The sequence below is a fragment of the Alosa alosa genome, chromosome 13 (genome assembly GCF_017589495.1).
Source record: "Alosa alosa isolate M-15738 ecotype Scorff River chromosome 13, AALO_Geno_1.1, whole genome shotgun sequence".
Classification (NCBI taxonomy): Eukaryota; Metazoa; Chordata; class Actinopteri; order Clupeiformes; family Clupeidae; genus Alosa; species Alosa alosa.
The window spans coordinates 15,237,233-15,254,130 of NC_063201.1; the positions used below are offsets into that span (position 1 = coordinate 15,237,233).

Sequence of the window (16,898 nt, forward strand, 5' to 3'; positions counted from 1 at the left end):
CATTTATCCTTAATGACGTTTTCACGACTAGGACACTTGATGTACTGTTCATAACAGAAACGTGGCTTAATGCAAATTATCTCACTCCACTTGGAGAGCTATGCCCTCCCCACTGTGGTTTTCTAAATACTCCTAGGGCCTGTAGTCGCGGAGGTGGCCTAGCCACAATATTCAAAAACACATTTAAATGTCGTTTTTTGCCCACAAATGCCTACTCCTTGTTTGAAGTGCAATTGCTACTGTTTAATGTCCATATGCCTTTACTTTGTGCCTTAGTATACAGACCTCCTAAAACTACTGGTAGCCTATTTATTCAGGAGTTCACTGATCTCCTCTCCTCTATGGCCGCCCGTTCAGATAAATTGTTGATTGTTGGGGACTTTAACATCCACATATGCTGTCCCACTAAACCAATGGTCAATGAGTTCATTAACGTTTTAGAGTCTTTTAACCTAACTCAGTCAGTGTCTGGTCCAACCCATCAAAGGGGCCATACCTTAGACCTTGTTCTCTCCTCTGGTTTTGATGTGGCCAATCTCACCATATCCGATATTGGTGTATCAGATCACCACATGATTGACTTTGAGTCTACACTTGTATGCTCCCCACCCTCCCCCACTCAGCCCCCCCCTCTCACGTATCTTAAACCCGGCCACAGCGGCAAAATTCTCTCATCATTTTAATTTGGCTCACCAGTCAAGTCTCTCTGCCTCTTTCTCCACCTGTTCAAACACTGATGACCACCTCCACCGAAGCTTGTGAACATTTTTTAATTTATTTTATTCAAAAAATTGACTTAATAAGAGCCAATATCCTTTGTTCTACTCTTGACCCTGCAGAGCATCAACCCCCCATTAGCAGCCATCTCCAGCACTTTGTACCAGTTTCTTCCTCTGAGCTGTCTCAGGTTGTCTCACGAATGAAGCCCACTCATTGCCCCTCAGATGTCATTCCTTCTCAGCTCTTCAGAGATATCTATTCAATTATCTGTCCTTTCATTCTGGCTATAGTAAACAGTTCACTAGCCACTGGTGTTGTCCCATCCTCTTTTAAGCATGCTACTGTGCAACCTCTCATAAAAAAGCCTTCCCTTGACTCTAACGATTTAAAAAATTACAGACCTATCTCAAAATTGCCTTTTATCTCCAAAATTTTAGAGAAAGTGGTTTTCCTGCAGCTCACAGAATATCTAAACAGTTTTAATTTATTAGATAAATTCCAATCTGGTTTTAGAGCTATCCACAGCACTGAATCTACCCTACTGAAAGTTTACAATGACATTCTGATCTGCACTGATTTTGGTTCCTGTGCCATCTTAGTTTTATTAGATCTCAGTGCTGCATTTGATACCATTGACCATGGTATCTTGCTGCGCAGGCTGGAACACAGAGTTGGTCTGCAGGGCACTGTACTCACCTGGTTCACCTCATACCTCAAAGATAGGACTTTTTCTGTCAAATTGGGAAATCATTCATCTTCATCTGCTACTAGTGATGGGGACGAGACCGAGTCCGAGACAAGACCGAGTCTTTGAAGGGTCGAGACCGAGTCGAGACCGAGACCGTTGGTTTTCTAATACAGTCGAGTCCGAGTCAAGACCGAGTCTTTGAGGAAGCAAGTCCGAGTCGAGACCGAGTCGGGACCAAGACCATAAAACCATGTCAGTTTTCATATGATTTAATATCACCCCAATTAATAATCAACAGTTAGGCCCAGGCTTGGAATTTCACCATTTTAGGGGCAAGGCCACTTGGCCTTCAGTTGGGCATATTTGGTGGGGGGCACAAAGGCCACATGTTAGGGCACCAAGGCCAAAGTTAACTATACAGTAGTAGGCTATAAAAATAATCAAAGTTGTATTTAGCCTATTCACAGCAGTAGACCTGAATCACTGTATGAAACATTACAAAAACATGACATATTACATAGAACTGTAAATCATCTGATCATCTAATATTTAGATGTCTAGGCTATATTTAATATTTATATTTATTTTATATTTGGCCTGTTATGGAATCATGTATTGAACAATTTAAGCACAGCTCAGCTTTAAGAAACTGATGCAACCTAGATGCATGCTTAGCATTTTTTGATCATTAAGACTCCTTTCAGAAACTCTTACTCAGCTGTATATCCTCTGATTTTAATATTTACCTATATCTAGGCAATATTTGTAACATTTATTTTGTATTTGACCTGTTATGAAATCATGAAGAACGATTTAAACACATTTTGAAACCTAAAGACCAAAGTTGACATGAATGTAGACCTTGCTGCAGATTACATTTTTAATTTAACCGGAATATTCTGGAACGGCTTACTGTACAGGGGACTGCTTTACACCTTTGTGTTCGGTAAGGTCTGCTGTTTATTCCGATATATGGTTTGTCATGTGTTGAACGAAGGGTTTGTGAAGTATTCCACCGAGATGAATAGGTAGGGAGATGGGTGTAGCACCTTATGTAGACGTTCTTTCATGTGATGTGATACATGTGCCTGTGTGATGAGTAGGCTTAGCGATTGCGAGTATTTCAACTGAGAAGAATGGGTGAATTTGGACGCACTTTCTGTCTTGCAATGTGCTGTCATTTTCTCCACTGTGTAAGACTGAATTAGTTTTGCTGTGATGCTAAGATTATTTTGACAGGCTATAGGCTAAATAAAAAAGCTATTAAATGGACCTTAAAGAGAATATTGAAAGAAAGGGGCACCAAGGCCAACAAGGGGCAAAGATGTGGCCCGTGAAATTTCATTTTGATTTTTTTTTTTATATGAACATAAAAAAAAATCGTTGGTCTCGATGACTCGGTCTGAAATTACGAGTCCTTCTCCTCCCACTGTGGTCCGAGACCGAGTCAAGACCGAGTCTTTGAAGGAACAAGTCCGAGTCGAGTCCGAGAAAGCAGAAATCGGTCTCGAGACCGGACTCGAGTACTACATCACTGTCTGCTACCATGAAATGTGGGGTCCCCCAAGGTTCAATCCTTGGCCCCCTCCTCTTCTCTCTATACATGCTGCCCCTCAGTTCCATTTTTGATAAATATGGCATCCAATACCACTGCTACTCTGATGACACCCAAATCTATCTCCCAGTGGCTCCTCAGACCCACCCTCCTCTTTCTCCAGCCTCAGCAGTACTCTTGGTCCACTCTCAAAAAATGTGCACTCCGTGGTTAGAAATCTTGGTGTCATGCTGGATAGGTCTCTAAATTTTAATAAACAAATCAACAGTGTGGTCCGAAGTGGCTTTTATCAACTCAGAGTCATAGCTAATCTCAAGTCCTTTTTATCACAAAACGACCTTGAAACCCTTATACATGTTTTTATTACCTCCAGACTCGATTATTGCAATATTTTATACACAGGTCTGACCCAATCTAACATTCACAAATTACAGATGGTCCAGAATGCAGCAGCCAGATTGCTTACTGGTACTAAAAAGAGAGAGCACATCACACCAGTCCTGGCTCAGCTGCACTGGCTTCCTGTTAAATTTAGAATTGATTTTAAGATTTTACTTTTTGTTTTTAAAGCTCTTAATGGCCTAGCACCCCCCTACATTGCTGAAATCCTTTCTCCACACTCTACCTCTAGGTCGACCCGTTCATCTTCAAGACAACTCTTAACTGTCCCCTTTTACGTCTCAAAACAAAAAGGTGACCGGGCCTTCTCTGTGGCTGGCCCAAACTTATGGAATCCCCTCCCACCCCACATTAAGTCCTCGACTACCCTTGCTAGTTTTAAGTCTAATCTAAAAACGCACCTTTTCTCTCTTGCTTTTAACAACCTTTAATTCTGCCCCCTGTGTCTTGCGGTCACGTCCTTGCCTGGCTGCTCGGTGACCACGCCCCCTGTTTCTAATGAACCTCCACTTCCTCGTTATCACTCCCCAGAGTACTAATTGGGCACACCTGTTCGGACTCTCATATAAACATCCTCTCTGCCACAGTTGGTCACCGGGCGTCGTCGAAAGTGGCTTCTAGTTTCTCTGCTCCTGCGGTTTCTCAAGTGCTCTCCTGGGTGAACCTTTTCCCTGTTGTTTCTTGGACTATTTTTGAAAGTTTCTCAGTTTTCCTTGGCCTCTGTTTTTGGACTCTGGTGGATACAACTTCCTATTTAAGTTGAGTACTCTCTGGTGTTTCATCATTGAGTTGTTACTTTGTATTTCTGTTGCTCTTTGTTTACTTGAGAGTTTTGACCTCTTATTTGTACTTTGTGATTCCTCTGAGCTTTTTTAGCTACATTATCTTCTGAGCGTTTGAATTTTTGTATTCTTTTGTGACTTTGATTCTGAACTCTGGTCTACTGCTACGACTTCTGTGTGGATCTGCCTTCGTCAACCCTGTGCAAATAAAAGCCTGGTCCTTGCAACTAATTCCCTGTTTGCCTTTCTCTTCTGAGTGATTCCCTGACACTTGCGTGTGTGTCCCTCTACCTTTTACTTTTTTTTTCTTACTTTTTTTATTTATTTATTTATCTTAATTTATATATCCTGCTTACTCTATTTTACCTGTTTTACTCCATTTAGTTTATGTTCTTATATTATATATATATTGTTTTTACTTTATCTATTCTACTGATATTATTATTATTATTACTATTATTATTTATTTTTATTTTATCTTTTATGTACTACCTCTTAATTTTACTCTATCCCTGGGCACCTTTTTATGTTTCAACTGTTGCCTAACCTCTCATTGCCATGTAAAGCACTTTGGGTCAACTCCTGCTGTTTTTAAATGTGCTATATAAATAAAAGTGACTTGACTTGACCTCTCATTTCAGAGCTGGAGTGAATATTTAAAAGAGAGCAAGAGAAAAAAAGAGAGGGAAAAAAAAACACAATGACTGAATGTTGGAAACAATAACCAGGTAAACTTGTGCTCTCCTCTCCCAGTTTAATTAAGGTGATGTGACAGCTTGAAGTACATCTCTCTGTCTGCCTTGCTAACCTAGCTAGGCAGTGTTGTCTTGTCTTGTCTTGTCTGTGTCCTGCTTGATGGTCACTGCAGGGCTGTGTTTTGTGCCTCTGTCCCTGACAGGATTTAGAGTGAAATATGACGAGTGAAACTCGTAAAAAAGGATCGTGGTGTACTGTACATGATATGAGCATGTGGATTCATGTGTGCATGCACAACATCAGACCATTTCTGACAAGGATGAATACTTATAGGCGCACATCGTTTTGAAAGAAGACACTGACCACCCTGTCAGTCAAGGACCGTGGATGTCTGTGACTGTGTGGCAATGACAACTGGTTTACATGGCTCAAGGCTAAGGAAGGAGGGCTACTGAGCAGAATATCCCAGGAAGGTCTGGACAGGCTCTGTAAAGAAGCTTCTAGAAGCTATTTGTGTCTTCTCTTCTCTGTGTCTGCAGGTACAGCATGTGCTGCGTGCATTTATGTATCAATGTTGATCCTGTCATGTAAGCAATAAGCTCCAAGAGGCCGTAGTTTCCAATGATTCTAGAACAGCTAAGGGCCATTGTAAGGCACAATGTGAAATTGAATGATTTATTCACAGAATCGTTCTTCCGTGAAAAAATATATTTCTACTATCAGAATGGTTGCCAAGCAACAGCAAGATGCAGCCACTCTGCAAGTTTTGTATCAATTGTTGGTGGCACAGTAATATAGAAAGAGATGTGGTCAACGGGATGCATTGGGTTTTACAATGGCACCATACACGATTCAGCCTCATAATCAAGGACCGGAACTATCCGTTTTAGATTTTGGTATAGCTTGATCTATACACCTTGATGTGTCTAAGTGCATGAATTTGGTGTGTGTTTTTGTTTGTTTGTTTGTTTGTTTGTTTGTGTGTGCGCGTGTGTGTACCTTGAGGTGCGTGGCACGTTTAAAGGCCTTGTTGCAGACGCGGCAGACATGGCAGCGCTCCTTGCCGTGGTTCTGCCTGCAGTGGCGGCGCAGCAGGTTGGCCGTGTGGAACACCTGGTCGCAGAAGTAGCACTGGTTCAGCACCCGCTTCTCCCCGAGCTCCTCCTCCTTACCCGCTGGCTGCACAAATCAAGCAAACACACTGGAGGTTCAAGTCAGGTGAAGTTTATTTATATAGCACATTTCATACACAGAGGTCATTCAATGTGCTTTACATGAACAAAAGCAAACAGTAATAGCAAATAAAAGCATAGAAGGGTAATAGTCAAAGAATAGTTTAAAAAGTAAAACATAAAAAAGAAAACATAAAACACACAAGGTAAAATCATTTAAAAATAAAGAATTAAAAAGACCAAATAAAAGACACAAGGTGGAATAATTTAAAGACAAATTCAGAATTTGTAACTCAGTGCAGTTAGCAGAAGGCATCAGAGAACAGTTTGGTCTTAAATCTAGATTAAAAACTTGCTACAGTTGGGGCCTTTTTGATGTCATCCGAAAGTTGGTTCCAGAGCTGAACCGCATAGCAGCTAAAAGTTGCTTCACCATGTTTAGTTCTAACAGCAGGTTTTACTAACAGGTTTTTCTCCTGAGACCTGAGAGGTCGAGAAGGTGGGTACTGCTCAAGGATGTCTGACAGGTATTTATAAACAAGCTGTAGTGCTTTAAAGTCAATTCTGTGACTTACTGGAAGCCAGTGCAGGGACTTAAAAATAGGAGTAATGTGGTCAGTTCTTTTAGTTTTCGAGAACCCTAGCTGCTGCGTTTTGTATCACCTGAAGCTGTTTGATAGTCTTTTTAGGAAAGCCTGTGAAAAGCCCATTGCTGTATTCAACCCTGCCGGAGATAAAGGCATGAACATGTTTTTCTAAAACATGTTTTGACATCAGCCTTCTAAGTTTGTTTTTGAGGTGGTAAAAAGCTGATTTAGTTATTGCTTTCATGTGGTTGTTGAAAATAAGATCACTGTCAATGAATACACCAAGAGTTTTAACAGTATTCTTTGCTTTGAACCCTTTTGTAGTCAAGGAGAGGGGCAACCCTAAGTCTTTCCTCCTTTTTACAAAATATAATTACTTCAGTTTGTTCTTTGTTCAGCTGAAGAAAATCTTGAGACATCCACTTGTTGATTTGGTCAATACACTGACAACGAGATTCAAGGGGACCATAGTGATTTGGTGACAGAGCTAAGTAAATGTGGGTGTCATCTGCATTAGCTATGATATGAAATCAAATTATTTATATATTACACACACGCACCTCAATGACACACACACACACACACACGCACACACACACACAAACACACACACACACATACCCACATACACACACACACACAGTCTCTGACTCTTTCCTCTTTTACAGTATATCTTAATTGTGTTTAATGGAGTGAGTGAGAGGAAGTGTCTCGGTATCTGTGCACAATCATTCAAAAGGCAAAGCACTGAGCAAGAGCCAGAGCATTAGGACACCGTCAGCTGTTTCAAAGTATAGAGCTATGCATCAATGTCAGCTGAAACCAGCACCATCATAGTCTCCCAGAGACAGCTGTTAATGGGGAAAAGTTTCCACAACAAAGTTTGAAATGAGTTAAAAACACTTTGGATAATGACAATGAGAGTGCAGACTCGTCAGCTGAAACCAGCTAAATTAAACTCCAGGGAAAAAGGATCTGCACAGACGTTTGGAACGAGTTACAACACTTTATGAGGAAACAACACGCAGACACTTGCATTCAAAAAAACACACATCAAAATGCTGATGATTGATAGCACAGGCAGGTAGACAGAATCTTCCACACACAGTCAGGCAGTCACTAACACACACAGTCAGTCAGTCACTAACATACAGAGTCAATCACTAACATACACAGTCAGTCAGTCAGTCACTAACATACACAGTCAATCACTAACATACACAGTCAGTCACTCCGTTAGTCACTCACCCTGAGGTTGTCTTCCAGTGTTGCCACGGTGGTCTGGGTGGGGTGGCTGACGAGGATGACCTGCTGGGCGGAGGTGACCGGTTGCCCGGGGAGACCCTGCTCACTCATCACACTGGAGAACTGCTGGCTTTGCTGAAGAGGGAAAAACACAATGAGAATCCATATAAGTATAGTATATATACTCTTTTGATCCCGTGAGGGAAATTTGGTCTCTGCATTTATCCCAATCCGTGAATTAGTGAAACACACTCAGCACACAGTGAACACACAGTGAGGTGAAGCACACACTAATCCCGGCGCAGTGAGTTGCCTGCAATAACAGCGGCGCTCGGGGAGAAGTGAGGGGTTAGGTGCCTTGCTCAAGGGCACTTCATCCGTGCCTACTGGTCGGGGTTCGAACCGGCAACCCTCCGGTTACAAGTCTGAAATGCTAACCATTAGGCCACGGCTGCACCCCATATCACCATGCACTGAGTGTGCACACATTTGTTTTCTACAAAACATTTTAATTGTGTGTGTATGACTATGTGTGTGTGTGTGTATGCATGGGTGTACTTGTGAGTTGAGTTTGAGACTATATGTGTACAACAGTGTGTGTATGAACTGTTGAGCGTGTGTGTGTGTGTGTGTGTGTGTGTGTGTGTGTGTGTGTGTATACCTGTGAGTTAAGGTTGAGCGTGTGTGTGTGTGTGTGTGTGTGTGTGTGTGTGTGTGTGTGTGTGTGTGTTTGTGTGCGCGTACCTTTGCGGTTGAGCGTACCTGTGAATTGAGGTTGAGTGTGACCGCATCCAGCATCTGGGTGTCTGCCAGTGTGAGGGTCACACTTCCATCACTGGCCATGCCCGCCGATGACATCACCAGGCTCTGGGACACAGCCGTGTGGGACAGGGAGGTGCTGGGAGGCAGGCTGGTGACTGACAGGAGACACACACACACACACACACACCAGGTGAGTGGTACAATAAATTGCAGAGACACGATCGCTTTTCCAGGGCAGAAATAACTCAGTCGTGACATTCTTTACAGATCAAGGGCTTAAAGTAAGGAACATTGTGCCTAAAGTTATCAGACATGTATCGAGTCTCGAGTATCGACTCTTAAATGGCCCAGCACACTCTTGCATTCAGGCACAGTGCCTGAAACCCTTCAGCCCTGCAGATGCAGTCTGCGGTTCTGGCAAAAAGTTGTTGATATTTGTACTTGCTGTCCATGCTGCTGAGCTAAGTCCCCCCACCCCCCGAGAAAAAACAGAGAAACAGAAATCTATGTGAAAAAAAAATTGAGATGCAGGCTGCGATTCTGGCAAAAAGTTGTTGATATTTGTCCCTTCATGCTGCTGAAGCAATGTGACTGGCTGGAATTGTGAAGGGCTCCCGAGTCCCCATGTTTGTCTCCCAGTGACAGTGCCAGGATTTGAACACTGTAGTTTGCAGCATCCATACCAACCAACCCGGGTTCATTTCCCCACCCTACCCCATCTCTCTCTCCCAGCCACTTCCTGTCACTCTTCACCATCCTATCTGAATAAAGGCAAAAAAGCCAAATATACTGTATACTTATTAAAAATAAATACATACATACATACATACATACATACATACATACATACATACATACATAACCATAAACCTCACACCCACTCAGTTAAATACAGTGCAAGTTCAGGATTGTTTCAAATCCATAATACACTCAAAGACCACAAACGAAACACTCTCAGCCCTACATGTGGTGAGTGAGACATGGGGCAGCTTTTTGAGTAGCGTTGCTCTGCAATATCAGCGATATACTTTCAAGTGTTTCATTCGTGGTCTTCGAGTACATTATGGATCGAAACAATCCTGAACTTGCACTGAATTTGGCTGAATGGGTGTGAGGTTGATGGCTACACCAACTGCTCGGCTCATCAACCACAACCCTCCAGCTCATACCAAACATAAACAAACATAATGCATAACAAACATCTAAAGATTCTGGCTTTGGAACAAAACTAAAAACTCACTAACAACCATCAGTTGAAAGCTCTGGCTGCACTAGTTGTACAACATTCATTTGTTAGACTACATGATACATAAATATAGCCTTATTTTTGTGATGGACACTAACAATGGTTTTACAGGAGTTCTGTTCTATTTCCCAGGGAACACTCAGAACCTCTAGTCTTGGGACACATCTAAAACAACACATCTAACTAGAAAATGTAATTTCAAGGAAATTACCAGTGAATGAAAATATAAACATACTGTATATTAACATAAAATGCCAAACAAACTTTTATTTGGAAACAGTTGGCAGGAGTCATAGTTGATAACAACTGACAGTTGAAATGGCTGAACAGTTAAATAGTTGAGTAGTTTAAATAGTTATTTTTTTTTTTATATTACTATTTTTATGACCGCCAAGAGCTTAAGCGGGCGGTCATATAGGTTTAGTCAGATTTTTTTTTTTTTTTTTTTCGCATGTCCAAATTTCTGTCAATGATTCCCGGACACTGAAAGACCGGGTAGACAAAACTTGGTGGGCATGTAACCCCATATGGATAGCATGGAACCATCGTTTTTCGTTTTGATCTGTAGCCCCCGCTGGACTGCACCCCAAAGGAGGGTAGGCAGACACAGTTTTCTGTGAATATCTCGAGAACCGTAAGGTTTAGGAGGACCATTTTTTTTTGTATGTTGATCTCAAGGGGCCATGTCAACGCATTCCATAACCACTCATTTCATGTATAGCGCCACCTAGTTAAACAAAAAAAGTAAAATGAGGTGGTGTAATTGAAGGTATCTGTGACCTAACATAGTCAAAACTGTAACGAAATTGGAAGTGTAGGATCATTATGACACCCTCTGTATGCACGCCAAGTTTTGTGGAATTCGTTCATGGGGGCCCACAATAAATTAATTTATGTTACTATACACCAACTGGCCTGTAGGTGGCCGGAGACAGTTTTCTGTGAATATCTCGAGAACCGTAGGGCCTAGGAGGTCCACCTTTTTTTTTGTATGTTGGTCTTAAGGGGCATGTCAACCCATCCCATTACCACTTATTTCATGTATAGCGCCACCTAGTTAAAAAATTAAAAAGCATAAAATTAGGTGTTTTCATCTCAATATCTCTGGCTGACAAGGTCAAAACTGCACAAAATTAAAAGTGTAGGATCATTATGACACCCTCTGAATGCATGCCAAGTTTTGTGTACTTTCGTTCATGGGGGCCTTACAATAAAATAATTTATGTGTACATTTAGTGACATACACCAACAAGGATTCCCGACACTGAAAGACCGGGTACACAAAACTTGGTGAGCATGTACCCCACATGGATAGCATGGAACCGCCATTTTTCGTTTTCATCTGCAGCCCCCGCTGGACTGGACCCCGAAAAGGAGGGTAGGGCAGACACAGTTCTCTGTGAATCTTTTATGGTATGTTGGTCTCAAGGGCCCACATCAACCTGGCTCATAATCACTCATTTGTGATTTGCCCCCGTAAAAAATGAAAATCAGTAGGATTAAAAAGAAAGCCAAAATAAATATTCATCATCATCATCATGGCTGCATTTTCAGTATTGGGAGAAGTAGTCGCTTGTCCACTAGATGGCGATCGCTGCAGTGAGACGTAATTTTGTTGGAAGTTAAAAGTGGGTTGGAAAAACAATGGACGCCTTCATACAAGGACTGTAATTTACCGCGAGCTTAACATCTAATAAGGATAGGACGATGTTCACATGAAGTGTAATTCCCATTTCTTCTTGAAGTCGAAAATAAATCTGAGGATGTTTATCGACATGCTTGGTTTTTACTGCAGGTAATGCTAATCTTGTAATATCAATAAGGACCTAGGTAATGTTACCAAGAAGCGCTATTGAGTGATGGAGGCATTTGATTTATTGCATTTGTAGAAAACTATAAATGCGGTTATACCAAGCAAATGTATAGCAGCACTGTTTGTATCTTTCCACTGTCATTTATTGCACATGCTACAAAAATCATTCTGTGCAATGGAAGATTTACCAACGCTATAATCGGGTCTGATAGTTTTGCCTATATACATGGAGACTGAGACTTCTGTTTATTTTGTTTTAAGTGCGTGCAGGGTGTGAGAGGGGAATCATGTGCTTTGATTACAGCTTGGTAGTTGTAGTCTGTGAAATTAAAAAGCACGGTGTGTGAAGTATCCAAACAATGACACCTTCATTTCATTATGGCTGTTTTAGCAAAACACCTTAAGCTACTGTGTAGTAGGTCCCATTTAGAAGTGGCTACTTCATTTGCACTTTCCTTGACTCATGGAGCTGCGGAATGTTATTACAACTTTTCGCCAATATTATATGACAGTTTAAGTCCGCTTTGATACTGTAAGGCATGAAGCCATTGGTTTCCAAAGGAGATTTTATTTGTGTCGCTAGGCATAGCCTATTGACAATTTATGTTGTCAATAGGCCTACCTTATAATCCTACCTGTAGCTTAGGGAAGCTAACAACTTTCTATTAGATCTAGTTTGTTAGTTACCGCTTTTGTCATAACTCCCTGATGCATTTTTGCATTTAGAATAGCCAGAGAGCAGTATATCTCAATCGAAAATTAAACAATATCGGTGTTTATGGACTAGGCTGGGTGAACCCAGCCTGATCTGCCCGCTATTTATTTTTTTTGATTTCTTAAAAGATTGAGCTTGGTCTGATGAAAGCCAGACTAGCCATGGACCTCAGTTAAACAATGCAAGGGAACATGAATCAGCCTATATTTGCACTAACAATAACGGACAAAAGCTCTTCAACTTTGGTCTGCTAAAATGTGTATGAACAGTCTAGCTTAACGATTTCATCAAGGCCCATTTGGACATGTCAGTTATTTGCACCACTGGTTAGATGTAAAACAGCATTTCGCTTTCAGACTAGGCTACTGTTACTTAATTTGTGCATTAACAATAACGCTTCAGACTACTGTTACTTAATTTGTGCATTGACAATAAAGTATTACATGAACTAAAGATGACTAAAATCTTATGTAGAAGAAGAAACATTCAAAAAAATCCATCCATCCAAAATGACCTTTGTTTTTGATAGCTGTTGAAAACGGCATGGAACTGACAGAGATGTTTTTGTTTATAAATACATAAAAAATAAATAAATAAATAACATTATGCTGATACCTTTTGCTTTTCCCAAATACAATGTAGCCTACAGGTGTAAGTGACCTTTCATCAATCCAGTTGCAATGGATGAACTGTGATGAACTGCCCTACTTGTAATTGTTTATAGAGATTTTAAAGGTTTTATAACAATTCTACATCTTCTTTGGCTATTCTACAATCTATTCAATTTTTCAGCACCAGTAGGGTACTTTTTCTGTGCAGCCGCACACACACTCAGGCCAAACAAGCATACACAAAAGTTTCAAGAGTGGGGATGGAGTAAAATATGGAGACAAATTGAAGTGTGATTTATTTTCAATGAACGGATGTACAGGACTGAGCGGGCGGGTCATATTTTTTTTTTATGCGTACATCTATTTTTTTTATATTATTAATTATTTAATAGTGAATTATTGTAGTGAGGACATTTATTTTGAAACAGTTATGGGCAGAGGAAATAGTAGTCTTAAGAGAGCCAGATTGTATGCTTAAAGCCTGAGACAGAGTATATAGTTTAAAAGTTGAATGTAGATAGTGTAATGGATGTTGATGGACAGAAAGTTGAATAGATGTTGATAGGCAGATTGTTTAAAGGATGTTGATGGATAGTTTAATGGGTGGATGAGTGAATGGTTTGAAGAGGATGAATGGATAGAAAGTTGGATGGAATATGCCTTATATCCTTGTAGAATGGAGAGACACAGAGAGTTGGCCTAGTTAAGCAGAAATCAGTTGATACAGGTGCAATCAGTTTAACTGGCCCTTTGATGGGTCCTAGTTGAGCAGCTGGAAGTTGATACAGGTGCAAATCAAGTTAATTAGTCCATTGTGATGTCATAGTGCTAATGCAAAGTCTATGGGGAAAAATAAGCTTGTTTTTATGAATATCTCAAAAAGTATAAAGTTTACAAAAGTGAAAAATACATTCCCCAAGTGTCCTTTTCAAGACCTACGTTACAAAGTTTGAACGAAGTTTCTTCGTTAAACGGTTAAAGCTGAATTAGATGCAGAAATTTGGTGGGAAGAATAAGAAGAAGAAGAAGAAGAAGTAGAAGAAGAAGAAGACTTCGGATAAAAGAACAGTGCATTTTCATGCACTGTAATAAAAATAAGAAGACTTCGGATAGAACGGACAGAACAGTGCATTTTCATGCACTGGAAGAAGAAGAAGAAGAAGAAGAAGAAGAAGAAAAACGACTTCGGAGAAGACTTTTCATGCACTGTAATAATAATAAGAAGAAGACTTCGGATAACAGAACAGTGCATTTTCATGCACTGTAATAATAATAATAATAATAATAATAAGAAGAAGAAGACTTCGGATAACAGAACAGTGCATTTTCATGCACTGTAATAAGAAGAAGAGCAACAACAACAGGCTGAAGGAGAAACTAGGACAAGGCTGCGCTGTTTCTCTTTGTAGTTACTTGAACACTTATGTAATAGGAACCAGAACCTATTAATCACATCTGTGCTGAAGGAAATCTCTGTTGTGCAGTGTGTGTGTGTGTGTGTGTGTGTGTGTGTGTGTGTGTGTGTCCATGTCTATGTCCGTGTCCATGCTTACCGGTCATGGTGGCGTTAGATGGGCTGTGAGGCAGCAGCTGCTCGTTACCGATGGTGAGGGTGGCACCACCGGCCTGGGCACCCATGGGTGATGAGAGTCTGATCGCGCTGTTCATGTCCGCACCAGAGGGGGCGCTATGCTGCGGGAGCAGGTCTTGCCCTGCACAGATGAGCAATGGGAAGGTGATCACACACAAGCATAAACATCACAGGCCAGTTTAGAGCAGCTCCTTTTCTGAGGTGTTTTTCAGTCGCCCTTCTGACGCTTGTCTATTCTTACAGATAGCATTCCATTGGAATCAATGCCACAATTAAGTCCGGCAGCTCTTTGCACGCATATTATGAAAAAACAAGAATAAAGTACCGTAGATTAAGACCGGCAGCTCTTTGCATGCGTATTATATCTGATAAAACAACAAGAAAGTAGATTTGTACACTAGTAGAAGTACAAGTCTTTGAAGGTGTGTGATGACAAGCCCTACTTCACACATCAACGTCATTATGCGCACTTAGTGTTTGACATTTGATCACTCCTGAAGTGTGTTCACCTATCTCCACATCCGTGGTTGGGCTCGCGTGGAAAAACTTTGGATGAGAAGAAGTTGAGCTCCTGTGATTTAATAACTTGCCATATTTAAGTATGCTTTTTATTTCCCCACCATGTTCCATGTTGCATCCGGAATACACAAATATGCCACCAACAATGTACAAATACCTAAGATGTTCTCCCAAGTGTATTTGACAGCATGCTGGAGTTAGTGAGCTAGAGAGGAAGTAAGTGTGTGTGTGTGTGTGTGTGTGTGTGTGTGTGTGTGTGTGTGTGTGTGTGTGTGTGTGTGTGTGTCGCGCGCGCGTAGATGTGGGTAGTGTGGCAACAGGAGGTTCTCATTATATTTTGATTGTAATAATTACTGTTAAATTACATTAAGTAAGGAAGTTATCTGCTGATATGTTATTCATTGGATTTGGCAATGCCATATCAAAACAGTCATGCCAGTAAATCAACTGCAAATTTTAAATCTGAACAGATGAACAGAGAGAGAGAGAGAGAGAGGGAGAGAGAGAGAGAGAGAGAGAGAGAAAGAAAGGGAGAGAATCAGGATAAAACAAGGAACAAAATGAGGGAGAGAATCAGGGAGAAAGGGAGAGACACACACGCATGCACACACGCACACACGCACACACGCACGCACACCTACCTGATATAGTGAGTGTGATCTCCTGTGTGTTGTTGGCCGTGGGTGCGGCTCCAGCGGCTTGGGCCTGGGCCTGTGCCTGGGCGAGCACCTGCGTGAGGCTGGAGTTGTTGATGGTCAGCGTGATCTCCTGCCCACCGGCCGTGCCACCCATCACGTGGGACAGCTCCTGAGCACCTGCGGGGGGCGACAGGGAGCGCAGCGCCACACTCAGGGAAGTAGGCAGCATGGAGAAGGCCTGGGGTGGCACTTCACAGGCATACAATAGAGCTCGATGATAACAGGGCTTAAAGGAAAATGTCTTTGCCTGAGGTTATCAGAAACTTTCAAAAGGCGTTTTACACACACACACACACACACACACACACACACACACACACACACACACACACACACACACACACACACACACACACACACACACACACACACATCAATTTCAACATCTTAAAAGGCCTGGTTCATGCAGGAATTCAGGCACTGTGTCTACTGTAAGAACTTTAATCCCTGGGATAAGTATAAGTATGGTATCATTGATGAAAGGATGGATAAGTAGATGGACAGGTGAACCAAACTCCATAAAAAAACAAAGTGTGAAATGACTACATAATGGCTATGCATCTCCAAACTGAGGGTCATTCATCCAAAATGGACATAGGTTTCCTTTTCGAAGCACATGGCATCTGCTTAAATCTGTGTTCAGTGTCTAGGAACTGTGAAACAATGGCAACACCGACGTAACACACAACACTACTGGGTTAGACTATTTCTGGTGTCCATGACACACTGCATCACCCAGCGTCACCCCCCACTCACCTGAGGAGTCGTGCTCGGGCAGCCCAGTGATGCTGACGTTGCCAGGGACGACGGACTGCTGCAGTGCCAGGCTTGTGAGTGGGTGAAGGACCACATTGGTGGGAACCGAGGAGTCGCCAGCGGCCATAAGGTGGTGGCCAACGTGCTGGGCAAGGCCTGGGTCGCCAGCCACAGGGTGGGACAAAAGCCCCCCCTGCTGGAGGGTCTGCTGCAGGATGCTAGGGTCAATCTGGAGGAAAAGGAGGGATAGAGATGTGGTTGAAGTCAAGTAACTTACGCCAACTATTTGGGCTCAGAGTTAGGCGATGTCTCAACTGAGGGTTCAACAGGCTTTCTGTCCAGG

At 41.8% G+C, this 16,898-nt stretch overlaps 1 protein-coding gene across 1 annotated transcript in view; it reads right to left on the minus strand.

Annotated features, from left to right (window-relative positions):
* LOC125306209 (zinc finger protein 236-like) overlaps positions 1 to 16,898 on the minus strand; it is an 89,915-nt gene that overhangs the window by 18,036 nt on the left and 54,981 nt on the right. Inside the window, 6 exon segments of the mRNA XM_048261433.1 lie at positions 5,840 to 6,019; positions 7,848 to 7,979; positions 8,607 to 8,761; positions 14,545 to 14,703; positions 15,743 to 15,916; positions 16,556 to 16,784. Of these exon segments, the coding sequence (XP_048117390.1) occupies positions 5,840 to 6,019; positions 7,848 to 7,979; positions 8,607 to 8,761; positions 14,545 to 14,703; positions 15,743 to 15,916; positions 16,556 to 16,784 (1,029 nt within the window).